We start from the raw sequence: 24,907 nt of genomic DNA on the forward strand, positions 1-24,907 counted from the left end.
ACTTTTTATTTGGAAACTATGGTCGCCACAATAATGGCATTATCCTCACAAAATATTAGTCATGGCAGAGTCACCCACATTACGGTGTCCTTATTTGGTATGTGGCCATCAAAAGGAGAACTTGCTGGTCCATCCAGGGCCCGAGACCATTTTCTTTGGCCCCATTAAAGAGAAAAATAATGAATTTGCTACTAAACAAGTTTTGGATTCACCAATTTAGAGCTCAAATGAACATTTCCCTTGTTATAGAAGAGTTTTTCAAGGCTAAGAAATTATTTGATGGAAGGGTACACAATCTGGAAAAAGTGAAGCCATGGGGTTTTCCAACTGCCAAACTCCCACATGCTGGCTCTCAAGACACATTCACACTCACTATTAAAGTGTCACCATTTATAATTTCGTGCTAAATTTTCTGAAGCTAGGCTACTCAACAGGGTATACAGACAAGTTGATTCCTTATTTTGTTAAAACACAGGGATAAGATGAAGTAGGTGTCGGTGATAAAAGTCACCTAATCTCAAGCTGAAAATGAAGTTATGAAAACTAGGCCAGCGTCACAATGGGGAAACCAAAGGGTCAGGTTTCAGTAAGCAGGTTCCCCTGGATGCTTGCAGCATTTCTGAAAGGAAATAGCTGACTCCAGCTTTGTTTTGCTGCCTCTAGAATAGTTTCAGAATCCCCTTTCCCTCCAGGTACCTCACGCTGAAACCTCAGAGCCTGGAGTAAGAGGAGAAAAGTTATAATTGCAAGGACATTTTATAATTTTTTTTTTTTTATTTGACAGACAGAGATCCCAAGCAGGCAGAGAGGCAGGCAGAGAGAGAGGAGGAAGCAGGCTCCCCGCTGAGCAGAGAGCTCGATGCGGGGCTCGATCCCAGGACCCTGGGATCATGACCTGAGCCGAAGGCAGAGGCTTTAACCCACTGAGCCACCCAGGTGCCCCAAGGACATTTTATAATGTTTGCCTAGCAGCTGACTACACAACCAGCCCCATTTTTTTTTCTCCAGCCTCACAGCCCTGTGAAGGATGTGAAAACTTCACTTTAATGGTGTGACTATGGAAAGAAATGTTTCTGAGTAATGTTTTTCATACTCAGGTCAGTTGGTCAGAACCCTTGAAGATCACAGAAAACTTTAAATTAAAATGGAAAAATACTAAATTATGTTCCCACCAGTTTGGGTCATTTCAGCATGATCATGAATAAACTATAGATTCTGAGTCAGATGTGTGCAGTTTGCTTTGGACTTTGTTCCTGCTTACTTACTTATAAAACTTTCAAAATGTACTTCTAAATTACAGCAATTCAGTAAAAAATTCAAACCTTTGGGCTTGGTTTCCTCCCCCTAGCAGGCTGAGTCATAAAAATAAATCTTAGCCATTTCAATAGCCAACACACCCCTCACATTAAGATTTGGTATTGTTCCCCATCTCTCCCATTTCATCCAAAGGTCACACCCAGATCACATTTGAAGACAGAAACAGCTCAAGGGCTCATCCAGCTCAGCATTTGCTCACTTTAATAAGGGAACAGAACCTCCGCCAAGTTATAGGGATGAGTTACATCAGAATCTTCCAGAGGAACCACTGAGGAGTGGTTATGAGTCTGGGCTTTGGAAGCAGCCCCAGCCAGGTTGTAGTCCTCACACTGTGTGACCTTGGTCATGTCTGGAAAGTGCAGTGCCTGGCACACAGTAAGAGCCCACCAAGTGCTTGCTGTTTTCCTGCTATAGACATTGCAGGGCTCAGCCACTGATGAAGAGGCACCTCTCCTGGGCCCATCCACTGCTGCAAGGGCTGGAGAATGACAGTGTTCCCTCCAGATCAAATCTCCAGGAGGCACTGCTCGGGGAGGTAGAATATTTACTCAACCATAAATCCAGGGTCAAGACTTAAGTCAGGAAAATCACAGACTGTTGGGCTTTCAGAGTTAAGAAGAAATGTATAACTTACAATGTACTAATATATACAAATGATACAACAGTGTCTGACAGACAGTGAATACATGTCTGCCCTCACTTTTTTTTTTTTTTTTTTTTTTTTAATTTTTTTATTTTAATAAACATATAATGTATTTTTATCCCCAGGGGTACAGGTCTGTGAATCGTCTGGTTTACACATTTCACAGCACTCATCATAGCACATACCCTCCCCAATGTCCATTTCCCCACCACCCTCTCCCATCCCCCTTCCCCCCCGCAACCCTCAGTCTGTTTCTTGAGATTGAGTCTTTTATGGTTTGTCTCCCTCCCAATCCCATCTTTTCATTTTTTCTTTTCCTACCTCCCCCCAAACCCCCCCACCTTGCATCTCCACTTCCTCATATCAAAGAGATCATATGATAGTTATATTTCTCCGATTGACTTATTTCGCTAAGCATGATACCCTCTAGTTCCATCCACGTCGTCGCAAATGGCAAGATTTCATGTCTTTTGATGGCTGCATAGTATTCCATTGTGTATATATACCACATCTTCTTTATCCATTCATCTGTTGATGGACATCTAGGCGCTTTCCACAGTTTGGCTATTGTGGACATTGCTGCTATAAACATTCGGGTGCACGTGCCCCTTCGGAGCACCACGTTTGTATCTTTAGGATATATACCCAGGAGTGCAATTGCTGGGTCGTAGGGTAGCTCTATTTTCAGTTTTTTGAGGAACCTCCACACTGTTTTCCAGAGTGGTTGCACCAGCTTGCATTCCCACCAGCAGTGTAGGAGGGTTCCCCTCTCTCCGCATCCTCGCCAGCATCTGTCATTTCTTGACTTGTTAATTTTAGCCATTCTGACTGGTGTGAGGTGGTATCTCATTGTGGTTTTGATTTGTATTTCCCTGATGCCGAGTGATGTGGAGCATTTTTTCATGTGTCTGTTGGCCATCTGGATGTCTTCCTTGCAGAAATGTCTGTTCATGTCCTCTGCCCATTTCTTGACTGGATTATTTGTTCTTTGGGTATTGAGTTTGATAAGCTCTTTATAGATTTTGGATACGAGCCCTTTATCTGATATGTCGTTTGCAAATATCTTCTCCCATTCTGTCAGTTGTCTTTTGGTTTTGTTAACTGTTTCCTTTGCTGTGCAAAAGCTTTTGATCTTGATGAAATCCCAATAGTTCATTTTTGCCCTTGCTTCTGTTGCCTTTGGCGATGTTCCTAGGAAGAAGTTGCTGCGGTGGAGGTCAAAGAGGTTGCTGCCTGCATTCTCCTCAAGGATTTTGATAGATTCCTTTCGCACATTGAGGTCCTTCATCCACTTTGAGTCTATTTTCGTGTGTGGTGTAAGGAAATAGTCCAATTTCATTTTTCTGCATGTGGCTGTCCAATTTTCCCAGCACCATTTGTTGAAGAGGCTGTCTTTTTTCCATTGGATATTCTTTCCTGCTTTGTCGAAGATTAGTTGACCATAGAGTTGAGGGTCTATTTCTGGGCTCTCTATTCTGTTCCATTGGTCTATATGTCTGTTTTTGTGCCAGTACCATACTGTCTTGATGATGACAGCTTTGTAATAGAGCTTGAAGTCTGGAATTGTGATACCACCGACTTTGGCTTTCTTTTTCAATATTCCTTTGGCTATTCGAGGTCTTTTCTGGTTCCATATAAATTTTAGGATTATTTGTTCTATTTCTTTAAAAAAAATGGATGGGATTTTGATAGGGATTGCATTAAATGTGTAGATTGCTTTAGGTAAAATAGACATTTTCACAATATTTGTTCTTCCAATCCATGAGCATGGAATATTTTTCCATTTCTTTGTGTCTTCCTCAATTTCTTTCATGAGTACTTTATAGTTTTCTGAGTATAGATTCTTTGCCTCTTTGGTTAGATTTATTCCTAGGTATCTTATGGTTTTGGGTACGATTGTAAATGGGACTGACTCCTCAATTTCTCTTTCTTCTGTCTTGTTGTTAGTGTAAAGAAATGCGACTGATTTCTGTGCATTGACTTTATATCCTGACACTTTACTGAATTCCTGTATAAGTTCTAGCAGTTTTGGAGTGGAGCCTTTTGGGTTTTCCACATATAGTATCATATCATCTGCAAAGAGTGATAGTTTGACTTCTTCTTTGCCGATTTGGATGCCTTTAATTTCTTTTTGTTGTCTGATTGCTGAGGCTAGGACTTCTAGTACTATATTGAACAGCAGTGGTGATAACGGACATCCCTGCCGTGTTCCTGACCTTAGCGGAAAAGCTTTCAGTTTTTCTCCATTGAGAATGATATTTGCGGTGGGTTTTTCATAGATGGCTTTGATAATGTTGAGGTATGTGCCTTCTATCCCTACACTTTGAAGAGTTTTAATCAGGAAGGGATGCTGCACTTTGTCAAACGCTTTTTCAGCATCTATTGAGAGTATCATATGGTTCTTACTCTTTCTTTTATTAATGTATTGTATCACATTGATGGATTTGCGGATGTTGAACCAACCTTGCAGCCCTGGAATAAATCCCACTTGGTCGTGGTGAATAATCCTTTTAATGTACTGTTGGATCCTATTGGCCAGTATTTTGGTGAGAATTTTCGCATCTGTGTTCATCAAGGATATTGGTCTGTAATTCTCTTTTTTGGTGGGATCCTTGTCTGGTTTTGGGATCAAGGTGATGCTGGCCTCATAGAATGAGTTTGGAAGTTTTCCTTCCATTTCTATTTTTTGGAACAGTTTCAGGAGAATAGGAATTAATTCTTCTTTAAATGTTTGGTAGAATTCCCCTGGGAAGCCGTCTGGTCCTGGACTTTTGTTTGTTTGGAGATTTTTGATGACTGTTTCAATCTCCTTACTGGTTATGGGTCTGTTCAGGTTATCTATTTCTTCCTGGTTCAGTTGTGATAGTTTATACATCTCTAGAAATGTATCCATTTCTTCCAGGTTGTCAAATTTGTTGCCATAGAGTTGCTCGTAGTATGTTCTTATAATTGTTTGTATTTCTTTGGTGTTGGTTGTGATCTCTCCTCTTTCATTCATGATTTTATTTATTTGCGTCCTTTCTCTTTTCTTTTTGATAAGTCTGGCCAGGGGCTTATCAATCTTATTAATTCTTTCAAAGAACCAGCTCCTAGTTTTGTTGATTTGTTCTATTGTTTTTTTAGTTTCTATTTCATTGATTTCTGCTCTGATCTTTATGATTTCTCTTCCCCTGCTGGGTTTAGGCTTTCTTTGTTGTTCTCTCTCCAGCTCCTTTAGGTGTAGGGTTAGGTTGTGTATTTGAGACCTTTCTTGTTTCTTGAGAAAGGCTTGCACTGCTATATATTTTCCTCTCAGGACTGCCTTTGTTGTGTCCCACAGATTTTGAACTGTTGTGTTTTCATTATCATTTGTTTCCATGAATTTTTTCAATTCTTCTTTAATTTCCTGGTTGACCCATTCATTTTTTAGAAGGATGCTGTTTAGTCTCCATGTATTTGCGTTCTTTCCAAATTTCCTCTTGTGATTGAGTTCGAGCTTCAGAGCATTGTGGTCTGAAAATATGCAGGGAATGATCTCGATCTTTTGGTACCGATTGAGACCTGATTTATGACCCAGGATGTGGTCTATTCTGGAGAATGTTCCATGTGCACTGGAGAAGAATGTATATTCTGTTGCTTTGGGATGGAATGTTCTGAATATATCTGTGATGTCCATCTGGTCCAGTGTGTCATTTAAGGCCTTTATTTCCTTGTTGATCTTTTGCTTAGATGATCTGTCCATTTCAGTGAGGGGAGTGTTAAAGTCCCCTGCTATTATTGTATTGCTCTCGATGTATTTCTTTGATTTTGTTATTAATTGGTTTATATAGTTGGCTGCTCCCATGTTAGGGGCATAGATATTTAAGATTGTTAGATCTTCTTGTTGGACAGACCCTTTGAGTATGATATAGTGTCCTTCCTCATCTCTTATTATAGTCTTTGGCTTAAAATCTAATTGATCTGATATAAGGATTGCCACCCCAGCTTTCTTCTGATGTCCATTAGCATGGTACATTGTTTTCCACCCCCTCACTTTAAATCTGGAGGTGTCTTCGGGTCTAAAATGAGTTTCTTGTAGGCAGCATATGGATGGGTTTTGTTTTTTTATCCATTCTGATACCCTGTGTCTTTTGATTGGGGCATTTAGCCCATTAACATTCAGGGTAACTATTGAGAGATATGAATTTAGTGCCATTGTATTGCCTGTAAGGTGATTGTTACTGTATATTGTTTCTGTTTCTTTCTGATCTACTACTTTTAGGGTCTCTCTTTGCTTAGAGGACCCCTTTCAATATTTCCTGTAGAGCTGGTTTGGTGTTTGCAAATTCTTTCAGCTTTTGTTTGTCCTGGAAGCTCTTTATCTCTCCTTCTATTTTCAATGATAGCCTAGCCGGATATAGTATTCTTGGCTGCATGTTTTTCTCGTTTAGTGCTCTGAATATATCATGCCAGTTCTTTCTGGCCTGCCAGGTCTCTGTGGATAGGTCCGCTGCCAATCTAATGTTTTTACCCTTGTATGTTACAGACTTCTTTTCCCGGGCTGCTTTCAGGATTTTCTCTTTGTCGCTAAGACTTGTAAATTTTACTATCAGGTGACGAGGTGTGGACCTATTTTTATTGATTTTGAGGGGCGTTCTTAGCATCTCCTGGATTTTGATGTTTGTTCCCTTTGCCATATTAGGGAAATTCTCTCCAATAATTGTCTCCAATATACCTTCTGCTCCCCTCTCTCTTTCTTCTTCTTCTGGAATCCCAATTATTCTAATGTTGTGTCGTCTTATGGTGTCACTTATCTCTCGAATCCTCTCCTCGTGTTCCAGTAGTTGTTTGTCTCTCTTTTGCTCAGCTTCTTTATTCTCTGTCATTTGGTCTTCTATGTCACTAATTCTTTCTTCTGCCTCATTTATCCTGGCAGTGAGAGCTTCCATTTTTGATTGCACCTCATGAATAGCTTTTTTGATTTCAACTTGGTTAGATTTTAGTTCTTTTATTTCTCCAGAAAGGGCTTTTATCTCTCCGGAGAGGGTTTCTCTAATATCTTCTATGCCTTTTTCGAGCCCGGCTAGAACCTTGAGAATTGTCATTCTGAACTCTAGATCTGTCATGCTACCTATGTCTGTATTGATTAGGTCTCCAGCCTTCGGTACGGCCTCTTGTTCTTTTTTTTGAGGTGAGTTTTTCCGCCTTGTCATTTTGTCCAGGTAGGATTTGCTTTCTCCTGCTGTGGAATTCCGCTGTTCTTGGTGACTGAAGTTGGTTTTGGATGGTTTCTTGTTGATCTTCTGGGGGAGGGGCCTGTTGTAGTGATTCTCAAGTGTCTTTGCCGCAGGCGGAATTGCACCGCCCTTGCCAGGGGCCGGGCTAAGTAATCCGCTCGGGTTCGCTTTCGGGAGCTTTTGTTCCCTGAGCGCTTGCCGTAGAGTTCCGGAGGACGGGAATGAAGATGGCGGCCTCCCAGTCTCCGGCCCGGAGGAGCCGAGAGCTTGGGGTTCCGCTCCTCAGTGCGCTCTCAGAGCAAAGCGCCCAATAGCCCCGCCTCCCTGGCTTGCGGTCGCGCCTCGAGGAAAGCAGTCAATTGTTGGAGCTGGAGAAAAGCGCCGGGTCGCTTTTGTCTCCGTGGCCTCCGGCCGTGCTCCGAGCCCACCCAGCCTGCGACCGGCACAAGGTAACCCCGGGCTTAGAGCTCACTCCTCGGCTTTGTCGCTATAGCCGGCTTCCCCGCTCTAATACCTGCGAGCTCTGCGGCACTCAGACACCCCCAGTCCTTCTGTGACCCCGCGGGTCCTGGGGTTATGCTGACCCCGCCTGGGTTTCCCCCCAGTTTAGCCTCTGGAGCGATGTCTCCCAGTGGAGCCGACTTTTAAAAGTCCCGATTTTGTGCTCCGTCGCTCCGCCGCTTGCCGGGTGCCGGCCCCTCCCCCCGGGGTCTATCTTCCCGTCGCTTTGGATTCACTTCTCCGCAGGTCCTACCTTTCAGAAAGTGATCGATTTTCTGTTTCTGGGATTGTTGCTCTTCTTCTCTTCGATTTCCCGTTGGATTTATAGGTGTTCACAATGGTTAGATAAGCTATCTAGCTGATCTCCTGCTACCCGATGTCGTCTCAGCCTGCTACTTCTCCGCCATCTTGACTCCCACTTTTTTTTTTTTTAAGTATTTATTTATTTAGAGAGCATGAGCAGGGGGAGGGACCAAGGGAAAGGGAGAGAAAGAATCTCCAGCAGATTCCACATTGAACGTGGACACTGATGGGGGGCTGGATCCCACAACGCAAGATCTGAGCCGAAATCAAGACTCGAATGCTTAACCAACCGAGCCAACCCCACTTTGTTTTATACCCAGGGGAACTAAAATCTCAGGTCCTACAGTGACTTGCTTAAGGTCATACAACCAGTTAATGGGAGAGGTGGAATTGATACTTAGGTCTCATTTTGGTTGTGTGTGTATGAGAGAGAGGGCTGACTCATATTTATTATTGAGAGTGCTGGAGGTCAGATGGTTTGAAGACACTGATCAAATACCTCCAAACTCAAGAATGATTTCCTCAACACAGCATGCTATCCCTATCCCTCACAACACCAATGCCAACCCTGACCACCACTGAGAAAGAAAAGCTAGATTCCCTCTGGTCCATGATGGAAATCTCTGCCTGTAAAGACTGGGGGTGCTGAAGGACAGGGACAAAGCTCCAGGATCTTGAGAGGAGGGGGCTTCTTTACTTTCTGGCCCATTGCAGATAATGGCAGTCTCAGATGCCTGCCTTGTAAACACAAAACATTTGGCAACTTTCCCAGGGGTTTTGCAGCCAGTTGAAATGGAAGGTCAGGGGCGAGGAGATGGAAAAATGTTCCCTCTGTCTTTCAGGCCAAGTCTGTGGAGGTGACAAGCATGGGTCTCTAGGTTCACAGGACTGAAAAAGACCCTTCTGAATATCAACAGAAAATTCCGATTCTGGGAGCACCTGGGTGGCTCAGTGGGTTAAAGCCTCTGCCTTTGGCTCAGGTCATGATTCTAGGGTCCTGGGATCGAGCCCCACATCGGGCTCTCTGCTCAGCGGGGAGCCTGTTTCCCTTTCTCTCTCTCTGCTTGCCTCTCTGCCTACTTGTGATCTCTGTGGGTCAAATAGATAAATAAAAAAAAATCTTAAAAAAAAATTCTGATTCTGTCCTAGGTATTGCTCAAAGTGTTTCCAAGCTCTGATGGTCAGGGGGAGGCCAGCTATTAAGTCTGAACTGGGTCTGGGGAAGGAGAGAAGGAGATATCAGCAGTGAGTGGAAACTGCCTTTATTTATAATTCAAGGAGTTACTCAAGAAATATGCATTAACACTGACTGTCAGTGAAACTCTGGATTGGGGTCCGTGGTGGGGGAGAGGCCCACAGGGAAGGCCACCAAGAGGTTGTGAAATCTAAGCTCAGGACTAAAGGATGGGTAGAAACTAGCCAGATAGAGAGGGATGCTCTAAACCGGGGGGACTTTTACTTGAAAGGACCAGATAATAAATACTTTAGTCTTTCCAAGCCATATAGTCTCAATTATACCTCCTCCACTCTGCTGTTACAAGGAGTACGCAGCTCAGAAAATACATGAGTACTAAAAGGAATGAATGCAGCTGTGTTCTGATAACCTTCATTTGTGAACACTGAAATTTCAATTCCATATAATTTTTAGATGTCAGGAAATCTTATTCTTCTCTTGATTTTTTTTTGATTGCTTTAAGCATGAGGAACCATTCTTAGCTTGTATTTTAACAGTATCTGCACGAAGGTCTATGAAGGGATTAGTCCAAACCATTCCTGAGCTAAAAAGATGATAGGCATTTCTAAACCACAGACTTTTATAGACCCTCTACCCAGGACTGGGACTACTAAGATGAGACAAGTGAGTTGCTGAGAGCTCAAAATTTAAGGAGGTATTCCTTGATAAGTAGAGAGCTGGCACTTCTGAGACCCTGAGTTTGAGTGCCTCCTTAAAAGTTGCCGCCCAGGCACCTTGTCTGCCTCAGCCTAGGCCTGGTCCGCCACTTGTGCATAATGAAGTACACTACTATGAAGTGGTGCCCTCCTTAACCAGCCCTGCCTTGGATGCCTTCAGTGTAATGCACAAGTTTGCAGATGACAATCTGGTTCCCAGCCACTGCTCTGGGGAACAGAATTTAGGTAATAAGAAAAATGGCCTATATAATAGAAGCTTAGGCAGAAGAGGAGGGAGAGACTACACTGACTGGAGTCTGGAAAGAATTTGGGGGAGAAGGAAGATAAAAAATTTGACTAGACCATTGTTGATGGGGGGTGGGTAAATTTAAAAAAGACTGAGAATGAGGTCAATGTCCAAAGAAAATATTTAACAAATTTCACTGTGCATTAAAATTATAAGCCTTCTTTACTACTTTCTTGACTTGCATTCATTATATCCATATCCGTACCTATACACACACACACACACACACACACACACACACACACATGCTGCAAATCATTTATGTGATAATGGACTTAAATCCAAAATGTAAACAACTTGATAATAAAAGAAATTTTAAAATAGGCAAAGGATTTGAATAGGCATTTCTCCAAAGATGTACAAATGGCCAATAAGCTCACGGAAATTGCCCAACATCATTAGATATCAGGAAAATGCAAATCAGAAGTACAATGAGATATCACCTCATATCAACTAGGATGGCTATAAGCAGAAACAGGACACTAAGAAATGTTGGTCAGGATGTAGAAACACTGGAACCCTCGAACACTGCTAGTGGGAATGTACAAAGGTGCGGCTGCTGAGGAACAGTCTGGCAGTTCTTCAAAAGGCTAAACGCAGTTACATAATTCAGTAATTCTACTCCTGGATGTGTACCCAAGAGAAATGAAGACATATATCCACACAAACACTTGCAAATGGATGTTCATAGCAGCATTATTTATAACAGACACAAAGTGGAAAGAATTTGATGTCCAACAACCGATGAATGGATAAATAAAATGTTGTACGTTCACCCAATGGAGTATTACTCAGAGGTAAAAAAATAAAGTTCCTATACATGCTACAGAGCGGATGTACCCTGAATCTTAAAAATATTATGTCATGTTAACTACACTGGCATTAAAATTTAAAAATGTAGCAAGCTAAATGAAAGAAGCCAATCAAAAAAGAGTGCATACTATATGAGTCCATTCATCTGATGGTCCAGAATAGGGAAATGTATAGACACAGAAAGTAGATTAGTGGATGCTGCTGCGTGGTGGAAGGGAGGCAGGATGAAGGGAATGCAGGGTGATTGCTAGAGGGTATGGGGTTTCCTTCTGAGGTGATGAAAATGTTCTAAAATTGTGGTGATGGTTGCACATATCTGTGAATATATTAAAAAACACTGAATTTTGCATTTTACATAAGTGAACTCTATGGTATATAAAATTATATCTCAATAAATCTATTAAAAACCGGAGAAATCATAGAAGTTCTCCTTGCCTCCAAAGAGCTCTGCTATCGGGATTCAAATTATGGGTTCTCTTTACCTTTGAAAGATGATGGTGTTTCTGGGTTGCTAAAGACTAACAGCTTGAGGGGTGATGGCCTAAATGACAGGGACAGGGCAGGGGCTCAAGGGCTGAATGTTGGTTAGGGTTAGGGATTTGGATGCCTGAGCTCTACAGGACCTATATGTAATCTGAGGCTCTGAACACATCCAGGCCAGCTGCTAGAAAAAAGAACCAATAGACGGAACATCATATTGGTGTCATAGGGCTGGTCAAGACCAGAAAATGACCCAGTACCACTGTCTGAGAACAGCTTTTCAGGGTGGGCCCTGTCTAAGCCTTGAGTTAGTCTAGTCATAGAAGGGTCAGAGGATAGACACCCCTCACTCCCAATGATGCTTCAGTCCTTGATGCTGAGTCCTGTGGTCACTGGGGAATAAACCTCCACACTACTCCAGGAAGCCTATAAGGCCTAGGGGGACTGTTATACTTGAATCAGCAGCCAGGGAGGGAACCAAGGGAAGAGGGACACTATTAGCACTCATGACTATGGGAGGTCACTCTATGGACAAACTGAATCCCTTCTGTGTAAAAATGGAGGGTGTGCATTAGATCAGGACTCCACCTAATGGTCTTATCCTTGCCTACAGGTTCCAATTCTTTTCAGGCCACATTTTAACCATGGCCCATTTCCAGGGATGAGGCCTTTCCAGCTGCTAATTCCCATTATGCAGGATATCTGGGGAAATGGGGCGGGGAGGGGGATACTAGTGCTGATATTGTCTTAAGGCTACTGTGTGAATAACAGTGGCCATGAATATATTCACCTGAAATTAGTGTCCAGGGTAAGCATTTTTCCTTTTCATTCCATTTTTTGGCCTAAGCCTAGTGAAAGAGCTAGTGTTACTACAAAGATGTGGAGGTAAATGTATCCTAAACTGCCCCGATGCAGCTAATAAGGGAAAGTTGTCCAATCATCACAGAGTCAGCCTCTGACAGCCTGTCACATTTTCCACTGATGCACCAGACGTGACTAAACTATGCAGGGGCTGTCCATCCGGGAGCTGGATTCCCTTTCACTGTGCTTAGCGGGAAGGGGCCAGCATCATCCCATACCCATGTCATGAACTTGACATAACCCTTAGTAATGGAAGAGGAGGCCTGGCATGCCATGAAGCCCAGACGTTTAGCTTAGCCTGCACACCCTGTGAAATTTTAATTATTTCAAGGTCCACACTTTACCCAACCTGTAGGGAGACCAAATTTCCGGAGGAGAAAATAAAACATGTTGCTACTTCAGCAGCCATCTGTTACAATACTGGACAGCAGGGCCCAATGGATATATGATCATCCCTAAAAAGTTACAACCTGGAAGACGAATTTATTATTGGTTGGTACCTTGACACACAGCAGAGAAAATATGGACTCAACAACATATATACTGACAAAGGTATGTATGTTAAACACTCAAAATTTTTTCATTGCTTCCGAAGTTTAATTCTCTGTGCTAAAGAGTAGAATAAAATGAAGAAGATACAGTTTAGAAGGAAGAAAGAAGAGTGGGAACTAGCAACACAGACGCTGGTTTGGCTTTCCTTCCTAATTTACAGTTTTTCTAGTCTGATTTTTTAAAAAAATAAAACTTCATTATTTCCTACTTTGCTATACCTATTGTGACACAGTAAATTGTCTTGTGGACCACGGCAGGGAGATCAGTGAAGTGATGCTATGGGAGCTGGTGGCCTGTCTGTCCCGGCCACTCTCCCCTCCTCCATGCTCCAACCCTCAAGGCACACGGAACTCAGGTTACATGAATGATTCCAGCACAGGCAGAAACTTCATGTCTTTCATACTCAGAATAACTCTAAGTACGCTGAACTCCCCCAAAATTCAGGCAGGGAGAGAATTTTTTAAAAGGAAAAACACCCTTAACCAACTTTCAACCTAGAGACGTCAGCCATTTGCCAAAATATGCCATCTTGTGAAGCCAATACATGGAGAGCAGGAGAGCAGGAGGAGCGTGGCTGAAACTGGATAAGGGGTAGGGTTTTCATTTCTCACAAGCAGAGGGAGGAGGATACCAATACGGTTAGCCAGTCAGCAAGCATTAATCCTCATTAATGTCTCCCATTCTTCTCTGCACAGCTGTGCAAACATAAATTAATTGGGTCATTTTGACGAAGGCATACAAGAAAAAAATTTCAATGGGAGGCCGAGGAACTAACTAGACACACAACACATTCTTGAAATGTGCAGGAAGGACTGTACAAGCTACCACATCATAGTCAGGGAGACAGACATTCAAATTCACAGCACCACGAACTCCCCCTATGGGAGAGGCTCCAAAGAGCAGAAGGAGGTGGGGACATGTTCATGACAAAGCATATAATAAATTGCCAGAGTGAGAACAGTGGCTCCCACTCCTTGCCAGATGCTGTGCTGTCGACTTCACAGTGTCATTTCATTTAACTCCCTAAAAATATGATTACCTCCAGTTTATATATAAGGTGATTAGAAACAAAGAGGTAAAGAACTTGCTGGAGATCACACCAGCAGGAAATGGTGGACTCGCAGTGGTTGACTAACTCCAGAGACCATGTTCCTAAGATGACATTGTCCTGCTTTCTATATATTTGGCATTAGGCTTGCATCATGGAGAGTAGGTAAAAGGTATGGCCACTTCTTGCCCTTAATCAATTTATAAACTGATTGGGGAACCAGGATGGATATGTGTGAGATGATCAGGAATGGGAGCATTCCATCAAGGTCCACATTATTCAGGTGAAGGAAGCCACTTATAGGAGTTGGGGAAGTGGCTATAATTCATCTGTGCAACTCTGAGAAGGATTTCTACCAGACTCTAAACTAAAAACTGAGATAGTGAAAGAATACTATACTTGAGAAAATACTGACTCATTCCTGCTGTAGTATAGTTTGACTATTCAAAAAGTACTCTCCCTTTCAGAACTCTCCCTTCAGAAAGGACAAGACAGCCCTTTCCCCCAGCTTCATCTTAAGATGTTCATAAATATGTTAAGAGTTCATAAATATGTTCATAAATATGTTAAGAGTTCATAAATATGTTCACAGCCTCCTGGAAACCAAGTCAGACAGGAGAGAGAACTTCTTGGAGTTTACTCTGACCGAGGTGTGGCAACCTCTCCCAGCCTCCAGAGACTAAAAAGGGAGGAGATGATTTGCATCATCTCTTTGGTCCTTTTCAACTGGAAATTACCCATCTCAGGGCTCTGACCTACAGAAAGGGGCAGACTGGCAGACCGGAGCTAGGGACCTTTGGACATTCCCAGGAGAAGAAGTGGTTCCAGAAACTTGAGGAGTGAGTATGGTCACACCAGAAATTATTCTGCAATTATATACAGCAGAAGCATGACCCTCATGACTGTGTAAGTGGGTGTGGGGGGGGGTTCTCAACCAATCTGCTTCCACTTCCTTTGCAGCATTTAAACTTCTGTTGCATTCTTAACATTCAATTTCATGTGTGCATGAATTTTTAAAATCCCTGCATTTTTTTTTAAATCCCTGGATTTTTTTTTAAATTTTTTATTTCTTTTCAGCGTAACAGTATTCACTGTTTTTGCACCACACCCAGTGCTCCATGCAATACGTGCCCTCCCTAATACCCACCACCTGGTTCCCCCAACCTCCCACCCCCCGCCCCTTCAAAACCCTCAGGTTGTTTTTCAGAGTCCATAGTCTCTCATAGTTCACCTCCCCTTCCAATTTCCATAAATCCCTGCATTTTTAATTGGAAAGACACATTACTGTGATGAGCTCCTTTCTCCCTACATGGGCAAAATTCAGTCAGAAGAGCTGGGGAGCCTATGTGTCGCTGATATCACCTTTCTTGTGACTCGGGTTTTATGAGGAATCAGGTAAGGTGGCAAAAACAAATCTGGGGACTTGCTGGGTGAATGGTAGGTTGAATGCACAGAAAGAAGGGCCTGTGGGTCATCCCTTTTCAGGCAGGCTTTTGGCTCAGCCCCGCCACTCCTGAGAGCCCAGGTAGGGTCAGGGTCTTTAGGACAGAGCAAATATTCCCTAAACGTCCTGACCAAAGAGCAAAGAGCTCAGTTAAAGCTCCTGGACAGTGGTTTTCAACTCCACAGAACCATAGAGTCACCAGGGGAACTCTGAAAAAACATTCATGCTGAGCCTGACCCTAGCGATTCTGATTCAGAGGGTCTGGAGTAGGACCTGGACACTGTGGTTCTAACACAGAGCCAGGGTTAGAACTGCCACACTGAACACAGCCAAGTCCAGAAGCATCAGTGAGTGTGGCAACTCAATCAATGGACACCGAAATGAACAGAAGTCTTCTGTTCAATCCTAGCTCTACCACTTAGCAGTTAAGTGACCTTGGCCGAGGCACATGACTTCCCTGAGACTCTTGTTTTCTTAGCAATACAATGAAGTTAATAATCATACCAATACTGGAGGGTAGCTGAGAGGATTGCTTGAAATCAAGTATGTAAATTATGTGACCCAGCATCTGGCACGTGTAAAATGCCCAATAAGTATCAGCTCCCGTGACTGATGATGATGATAGTAAAAATACACCAGTTATGTTTCAATAAAAGGAATGTTTTTCTAGATCGGGTATTTATTCACAAGGCCAGGTCTTAAGGAATTGGGAAACACTAGAACGTGAAAGTTAGACATTTGGCACATTCTGCAGTTATGAATATAGGAAACAAGACTCAGCAGTGGGTGCAGTACCTGTGATCTTGTCACCGATAGAAATCACAGATATGTCCATATATTACAGTCGTGGTCAAAACCCTAAAAGAATATTTATACTTAGGGTGACTAACTGCCCTGGTCAGCCCAGGACTGAGGGGTTTCCCTGGATATGGGATTTGCAGAGCTAAACTGGGAAGGTCGCAGGGAAACCATTCCTTACTGACATCCCTTACCACTTAGAAATTACAGTAGTCATCGCCTCACTGAATGTCACTGTTTAATGTGTTAATAAAGAAGCACCTACCCTGCTATATATCACAATTTCAAACAATTTCCTGGTATGTATACATATGGCCACATCATCTGTGTCCTTTATAACACTTTGTATTTTATTTGATGCATTTAAAAGCATTATTCTGAGTCCACGGGCTTCACCAAATTGTCAGAGGGGTCCACGGCACATAAAAGGCGAAAAGGGAAGACACTGGGAACATTGGCTGGAAAATGGAGGAAACCAGATTTTAAGTTCTTTTAGGTCCTGCAACCTAAAAACATGTCAGAAGGAAGACATAAGCATCTACCTCCAAAGGACATGACTAGGTAATCAGTCAGTGAAGCTGCTTTCCCACTACCAGGAGTCTGTGTTACAATCCTACATACAGTAACCTGGGAGTCTCCCTAATTTCTGCACTCCTGATGACATATATATGTGTATTTTACATATATACTTACATCGTTGCAAAGTTAACTCAATCTTAACAGCTACCAATTGGAGTATCTGTAAGGTCTACTAGTTTCTAGTAACTACAAAACGCTTCCCCTAAGAATCACAGTTTGACAGAACTTAAAACTTTCCATGAATTAAAACAATTGGAAAATTGGATTTTTCAAAGATCAAGTTTAAAGAAGTGGTCAAAAAGAAACTTTAACTCTTACCCGATACCACTGGGCTTCTGATAGGCACTGGCTTCCATCCTGCCTAATCGCCACCACTGACAGCTGTTCCAGAACTCTCCCACAGGGCAATAAAAGACCACTTCTCTTCTGATCGATGTAACTGTAAGCTTCCAGCCCAATGTGACCAGAAGGCAGAGTCCTCATGATTGCCCTTGTCCCAGTATACACAGATTTCTTTACTTCCCTGTCATTTTTACAAAATCTCCTCACTAACAACGTGGACCTCTCCTTTTTGCTCTTAAAAAAATCTTCTTCTACATCTTCACAGTTATCAGGGAAGTCCTCAAAATGGCTCAGAAAAGTCTTGGCAGGGGGACTGTTAGTCAAGTCCTCCCCGCAAAGGCTGTCACTTGAACATAGCACACTGGCCCTTTGGCAAGAACCTTCAAAGCATAAGTATTTGTCATCTAAGGTGTCACAATGATCACACTGCAGCTGCCCATTCTTATTATCACAGTTTTCAGCCAATTCCATAAGTCTACAAGTATATGCCGCATAATTTTTCTTTTGCTCCCCACCAACATCAGGCAGTGGCACACAGTTTCCACAATCATCTAAAATTAAGTTGCCTGACAGGGTACAGAGAGTATCTGACACTCTTCTGTCAACTTCATAATGAAAGTGAAATGCTGCTGTGTTGCCCTCAGGGTGTGCCTGGCCAGTCTCTATGATGGCCGACTGACTTCCAAAGGGACTAATGTCCATGGGAGGTCCATCAATTTCCAGTTGAATTCCAGGGAACACCTTTCTTCCTAGTGAGGACGGGATTCCAGTTTCCAAATATGGGTCTTCCCCCATGAGAGAATCGCACGTGTCATAACACTGGCTCTCTGTCAGTATGTCGTTTTGGTTAACGGTTAGGTTTTCCACAGAAACTGGTGTGCTTTCTGTCCAGCACTTTTCATTGCTGTTCTCATCGCTCACTATTTTCTCCCTTGCTATTGAGATAATCTTGGGCAAGTTGCTTCCAGAAGGTTCTTCTTTAAGCTTGTTCATCTGTGCAGTGGTAGAAGTCTGCCCGCTCTGCCTGATGCTATGTGCCTTCAGAACACTGATGTCTGAGACCTTTTCACTACTTTCATCTACAGCCGATGGAGTGGACGTCACTTTTCTCTGAGTTACAGGTGTGAGAACAGAAGCTGCCATTTCTTCTGACGTCATCTTGACGCATACACAGGTTTTAACTATTACTGTTTCTCCTCTCTGGTGATCATGTCAAGATTTCTATAAAACAACTTATTATTAAAATAGTATTTCTCAGATACAGAAGTCCTCTGAGAAACAGTGTGACAATTTTTTTTGATTCAGATGCATTAAGAGCCAAATAAATTTCCCCAGTTATTACTTTCTGACGTCTGCAATATGTTTTTCTAGACCAGGGTTTTAAGATGGCAGTTCAACTTTCTTTCCTCTATTATTTGAAGTAATTCTTTTGGAGATTTTTACTTGGGATTGCATTCTGCAAATTCTGATCCATCACTGACTTACTAATGATTTAAAATTCCAGTTTGAATGTTTCCTGAAAGAAAAAGACATGATGTCAAACACTGTGGCACTAAATAAAATTTTTGAAATGAACTTCATAATAATTCTAAACTAATGCAAAATATGAACCAATTTTGAGGAAGGAGTTTTGCAACTGATAGCTACTTTCAATGTTTTAGGTATTTATTTTTCTGATTTAATATTTTAGAAATTCTGTTTCCAGCCAAAGTGGAGTAATAACAGAGACCAGAATTATCCCCCACCTTAAACAACTGAAAAAAATCAGAAAAAAATATGAAATAATGGTTTTTAGATATCAAACAACAGGTAACACAGAATAGTGATTCCTGAAATAAGGAAAAACAAACAAATGAGGTGAGCCCTATAAATGCCCTAGCTTGTAGCTTGAGAGCTTTTAGCTACAGGAGAGGAAAGAGGAACTCAGGTTGAGCCCAACAGAGTGCTGATTTAAAGAAAAAACACAGTTGAGAGTTCAGTAAGGCCACAAAAATTGGAGAAAGAAGACAAATTAAGTGGAGAAGAACAAAGATAAGAATATTAGCAGTCTTCTCATGAGGAACAATGCAAGCCATGAGGAGGTGGGCGGGGGATGGGTGAAATAGGGAACAGGGATTAAAGAGTACACTTACATGATGAACAAATAAAATAAGAAACAATACAAGCCAGATGAGAGTGCAGTAAATCTTCAAAGTTCTAAAGTACTTTCTTTTAGTATTTTAAAAGAAAAAAGAAAGAAAAAATACTGCCAACTTAGAATTCTATGCCCAACAAAAATACCTTTTGAAAACAAAAATAAAATAAAAAGTTTCTAGACACACAAGAGCTGAAAGAACTCATTACCAGCAAATTTGCATATAAGAAATGGTACAGGAAGTCCTTTAGGCAGAAGGAAAATGATATCAGATAGAAATCTAGATCCATGCAAAAGAAGAGAATATTTAAAATGTTAAATATGTGGGTAAATACAAATTTTCTTATTGTAATAAATACAAAATTTCTTATTGTAAATCACTTAAGATAGTTGATCTTTTGAAGCAAAAGTAATAGCAATGTATTATGGGGTTTCTAACAAATGCAGAAGAAAAATATAACAAATATAACAAATATATAAAATATATATATATATAAAACAAATATAAAAAATATAACAATAACAAAATATGACAATAAAAACACAAGGTCAAGAGAAGAGAAATGGAAGTACACTGTTAAAAGATTTTTTTCTACACGAATTGGTATGATATTACTTAAACACAGGCTGTCATAAGTTAAAGACATATACCCTAAGTCCCAAGGCAATCACTTTAAGAAAAGATATAGGTAATAAGTCAAAATATTAGAATCATAAAAAAATTTCAAATAATCTAAAGGCAAAAAAAGGGAAAAGATGAACAAAGAACATGTGGTAAATGGAACTCTGTGTTTGTACTCCCTCTGTTTTATTTTTAATTTTTTTTAAGATTTTATTTACTTATTTTTGTGAGAGAGAGAGTAAAGCAGGGGGAAGCAGCAGGCAGAAGGAGAAGCAGGCTCCCTGCTGAGCAAGGAGCTTGATGCGGGGCTTGATCCCAGGACCCTGAGATCATGACCTGAGCTGAAGCAGATGCTTAGCCAACTGAGCCACCCAGGCATCCCTCCCTCTGTTTTATTTGAATAAGAAATTATTCAGGTGAATATTAGTGGACATAAAAACTTTCAATTTATGAAAAGCATTATTAAAAAAATAATTCAGCTTATCTTTATTCTCCAAATTACTGAACCCTGTTCTATGTTGGGAACTGTGTAATGGGCTAGATATCCAGGGCCTGCTTGCCAGTCTATTGAGAGGAAGAACTGAACAAATTTCAACCCAGTATGGCAAGTGTAATTATCAAAGATATACAAGGCACTGTGAGACCACGGGTGCCCATCACAAGTATACCATTCCTTTGTAGGTATAGCTGTCCTTTCCAAGACAACTGATGAGCACTCATGTTCTGCTGTCAACAGCAGGTCTGACCTATCTTTGCCCTTTGCCACATAGGTGTCCCTCTTCCCCTTGCTTTTTCCTTTTCCTCTTGTCCCAAAGAAGTAGCAACTCCTCTTCCCTTACATATGTAACCCTCAAGTGCAATCACAAACTCTCACCTGCTCCCAGCACATGCAGTCTTCACAATTACCTTGAAAAATTAGAGGACACCCTATCAATCAGGTACTTCCCAGGGAGTTAATCAGCCCACAAAAAGCAGCAATGTCCTGGTTCAACCTAATCCTTCCACCTTTCACATCCTCCTTCCAACTTGGTTTCTTTCTTATTTTCTTTGGAAAAATGCCTCTATTATTTTTTGGAAAGATATGCTCAGTGTAAAACAATTCAAACAATGCAGAAAAACACAAAGAAAAAAATTTCAACTTAACGTAAATCCCACTATCCAGAGATAATCACTATTAATACTTTGAGGAAACTCCTTCCAGGAGGCTCCCTATGCACAAACACACAGAGATACATGTATATAATTACACAAGCACCTAATCATGCTGTACTTCTTGATTTACACCTGCTTTTTTTTTTTTTTTTACAAATTCAATTCACGAACAGCTTTTCATGTCAAGAACTATATAGATAATTTTTAAAAAGATTTTATTTATTTATTTGACACACAGAGATCACAAGTAGTCAGAGAAGCAGGCAGAGAGAGAGAGGAGGAAGCAGGCTCCCCGCTGAGCAGAGAGCCCAATGCGGGGCTCGATCCCAGGACCCTGGGATCATGACATGAGCTGAGGGCAGAGGCTTTAACCCACTGAGCCACCCAGGCACCCTGCAGAACTATATAGGTAATTTTAATGGCTTATTGGCACTAACTTGATTTCATTATCTTTGGTCTATTTTTTAGAGTAACTTTTATAGCCAAAGCCTTCAGATTGACTGTTAATGTGTCCTTTCTCACCTATGGGAGAAAGGTAATTCAAGGCAAGTGCTGTTTAACTTCTGTTCTAAGCATTTGGAAATTATTATCTCATGTAATTCTCACTCAACCCTATAAGATAGCATGATGGTTTTAAAGTATGTCCTCAAATTCTTTGATACTCCTCCTTTCAAAAGCTGGAGCCTAATTGCCTTCCCCTTGCATGTGGGCTGTACTTAGGACATCCTTCCAACATACAGAATATGTTGGAAGTTACAGTTTATGACTTCTGAGAATAGATCATAAAAGGTCATAAAATCATTAGGGCTTCTTCCTTGCTCTTCCCCTTCTTCGCTCTGGGGGAAATCAGTTGCCATGTCATAAGCAAAGTTCCATGTGACAAGAACTGAGGCCTCCTGCCAACAGCCACTGGTGTGAGCCATGTTGGAAAGGGATCCTCCAACACGTCAAGCCTTCACATGATTGCAGCCATGGTCTACATGTCTACATATTGATTAGAACCTCATGAACAAACCTGAACCGAAACCACTCAGCTCCCAAAATTCTGAACCACAGAAAATGTGAGATAAATGGTTATTTTTTTGAGACACTGTTTTGAGGTAATTTGTTACACAGCAAGAGAGAACTAATACAGATCAGTTCTATTGTTATCCATATTTGACAGATTAGAAATCAAAGCACAGAGAAGCTAAGTCACTTGCCAAAGATCACACTGCTGGAAAATGGTGGAGTCAGAATTCAAACCCAAGAAACCTGACTCCAGAATCTATGCTCTTCACCACAGTATGCTGCTTTCTCACTACCTAGTTTGAAACCTCATGGGTTTGAATTCCTGATGTCTGTTAGCTGATGGGTTCCATGGTTTCTGGGAGGATCCTCTTTTATTTGAGTTTGTCTCTGGAAGGCTGAGATCTTTGTTTTGCCTCCAGCTGTAATCAGGACCAAGGACTAAAGACTCCATCTCAGGTCATTCTTTTATTCAAAAAATTCTTATTGAATACAATACTAAATGAGGCAGGAATCTGCCCCTGATTTCTTTATAAGCTAATAAATCATCAGGTAAGGTAAAGTGTAAATAGGCTTATAATGTGGGTTAACACAGAGCAAGAACATGTAAATCAGATAGTGGGGACAAGGCAGGGGTGATTGCAGGGAGGGTTTCCTGGAAAAGATGGTGATCAAGCCGAATTTTTCAAAGATAAGAAGGAATTAGCAAGATAAAGAGGAGGGGTGTCCTTTTCAGAAAAGAGCAAATGTGGATTCTCATGGAGAAAAACAATAAGACATAGGCCTCTAGTACTTCATGCAAATACTTTAACCATGTTGGGTTTGGTTTGATTTCCTCACATGTAAGACAGAAATAAAACCACCTATTCCATCAGACTGTGGAGAAAACGCTTTGGAGGACACCTGGCTGGCTCAGTCATTTGAGCATCTACCTTCAGCTCTTGGATAATGATCCCAGGACCTTGGGATTGAGCCCCATGTTGGGGAGCTTGCTTCTCCCTCTCTCCCCTGATCTTGCTCTCTCTCACTATCTCTCTCTCTCTCTCAAATAAATAAAATGTTTTTAAAAATGCTTTGGAAACCAAAAGTCTGGGGCAAATATTTGTTATTCTATGCCTTGTAAAGTTCAGCAGCTCTGTTGGTGACATAGTGTTGAATTTACTTTGGCAAGATGCCCCCACTCCACTCACCAGGTTCACTCAAATTTAAATTTCAATTCTATAAGTGGGACTGACTCCCTGAATCCCAGCTGCATGACTATGAGCTGGTTATATGATCAATTCCAAATTATACTTCCTATTTCTGTAACATTAGAATGAAACACATAATTTATATGCCAATTAATATATGTTAATTTTCTACCTACCTCCTCTTGGTTAGCCCTAGGTCATCTATGAGGGAAAATGGGTTAGCTTAAAGTTATAGCTAGCATTAGACAGTTGGTTGAAGAAAACCTGAAGCACTGAATAAAGATCACAGTCTAAAAGTTCTGAAGAAGAAAGAGATGGAGGAAAAGATTCTTCTTTTCTTAATGTGGTTTGTAAGGAAGCCTAGAGAAGGACCAGTCTGAGAGAGATCAAAGGATATGTGGTTAAGAATATGGCAGAGGGACGGCTGGGTAGCTCAGTTGGTTAAGCGGCTGCCTTTGGCTCAGGTCATGATCCTGGCGTCCTGGGATTGAGTCCCACATCAGGCTCCTTGCTCGGCAGGAAGCCTGCTTCTCTCTCTGTCTCTGCCTGCCACTCTCTCTGCCTGTGTTTGCTCTCTCTCTCTCTCTCTCTCTCTCTGACAAATAAATAAATAAAATCTTAAAAAAAAAAAAAAAGAATATGGCAGAATAAGAAGGAACTTGTCAAGGTAGCGTTTCCAAACTAGAGATGAATTGGGATGGGTAATATATTTAGAGAAATGATTAGCCATGAAGTATGGCTATAGAGATGATGCCAGGGGTGCTAGAAATCCTAGCCAAAGTGGTAAGACAAGAAAAAGAAATGAAAGATTTAAGAAGAATCAGGAGTGACACAGAGTAAGTTTTTATCTTCAAGATAGAGAAATGTAAGTTACAAATAACCTTATAGACAAATTTCCATGGGCTAAGTCAGGGGCTGGCAAGCTACAGACAGAAGTCCAAATCTGACCTGCTGTTTTTGTAAATAAAATGTTATTGGAACAGAGCCATGGCCATTCATTTATGTAATGTATATGGTTACTTTTGCATTACAATGGTAGAGTTGAGAAACTGTGACAGAAACCATATAGCCTGCAAAGCCAGAAATATTCACCATCTAGCACTTTATATAAAAAGTTTGCCAAAATGTGTGCTAGACAAATGAGTCAATAAAATGCCTGGTTAGAGCCAGAAAACCAAGTGGAAGGCTTAATAGCCATCCTCATATATTTGAAGAACTGAGATGAGGAAATAGTCTGGTTACATATTGTTTCAAAAGGTAGGATCAGGGCCAAAACAAATGAATTACCGGGGAGGTATGCTTTGGCTTACTGTGATAAAGTATTCTCTAACTTGTAGATCTGTTTAACAAAGGAGAAGCTATCTTGGATGGCAGTCTTCTCATTGTTGATAGAGGGATTTAAATAGAGAGAGGCACAGTGTTTAGCATAGCAGGTGTTTGATAGGTGTGGAATATTAGAGTGAATGAATACTGTCTATAATGGTTAATTATAAAAATGGCTCATAACTACTTATTGAGCATGTATCATATGTCACACATGTTCTAAGCACAGTGTACATAATACCTCACTTAATTTTTATAATAACATTATCAGTAGCAGAAACTACTAATTGTTCCCAGAAATCTGTTCTCATTTTTCTCAATAATAGAAACTGAATTTTAGCCAAGCATATGGCCATCCCTCTATCGGCCTTACTATTAGCTAGATGTACTCATGTCACTAAGTTA

The 24,907-nt window shown here is 41.2% G+C and overlaps 1 protein-coding gene across 4 annotated transcripts in view; it reads right to left on the reverse strand.

Annotated features, from left to right (window-relative positions):
• PLCE1 (phospholipase C epsilon 1) overlaps nucleotides 1-18,231 on the reverse strand; it is a gene marked incomplete at its 5' end in the record, with an annotated part of 283,990 nt that extends 265,759 nt beyond the window's left edge. For all 4 annotated transcript variants that reach the window (XR_013967929.1, XM_080823138.1, XM_080823137.1 and 1 more), the window contains one exon: nucleotides 17,050-18,231. Coding sequence is in view for 3 of the 4 variants with exons in the window: in XM_080823138.1 (XP_080679264.1) it covers nucleotides 17,050-18,231 (1,182 nt within the window). The remainder of the gene's footprint in view (nucleotides 1-17,049) is intronic.
• Nucleotides 18,232-24,907: the final 6,676 nt, after the last annotated feature.

The sequence above is a fragment of the Martes martes genome, assembly GCF_963455335.1.
Source record: "Martes martes genome assembly, chromosome: 14".
Lineage (NCBI taxonomy): Eukaryota > Metazoa > Chordata > Mammalia > Carnivora > Mustelidae > Martes > Martes martes.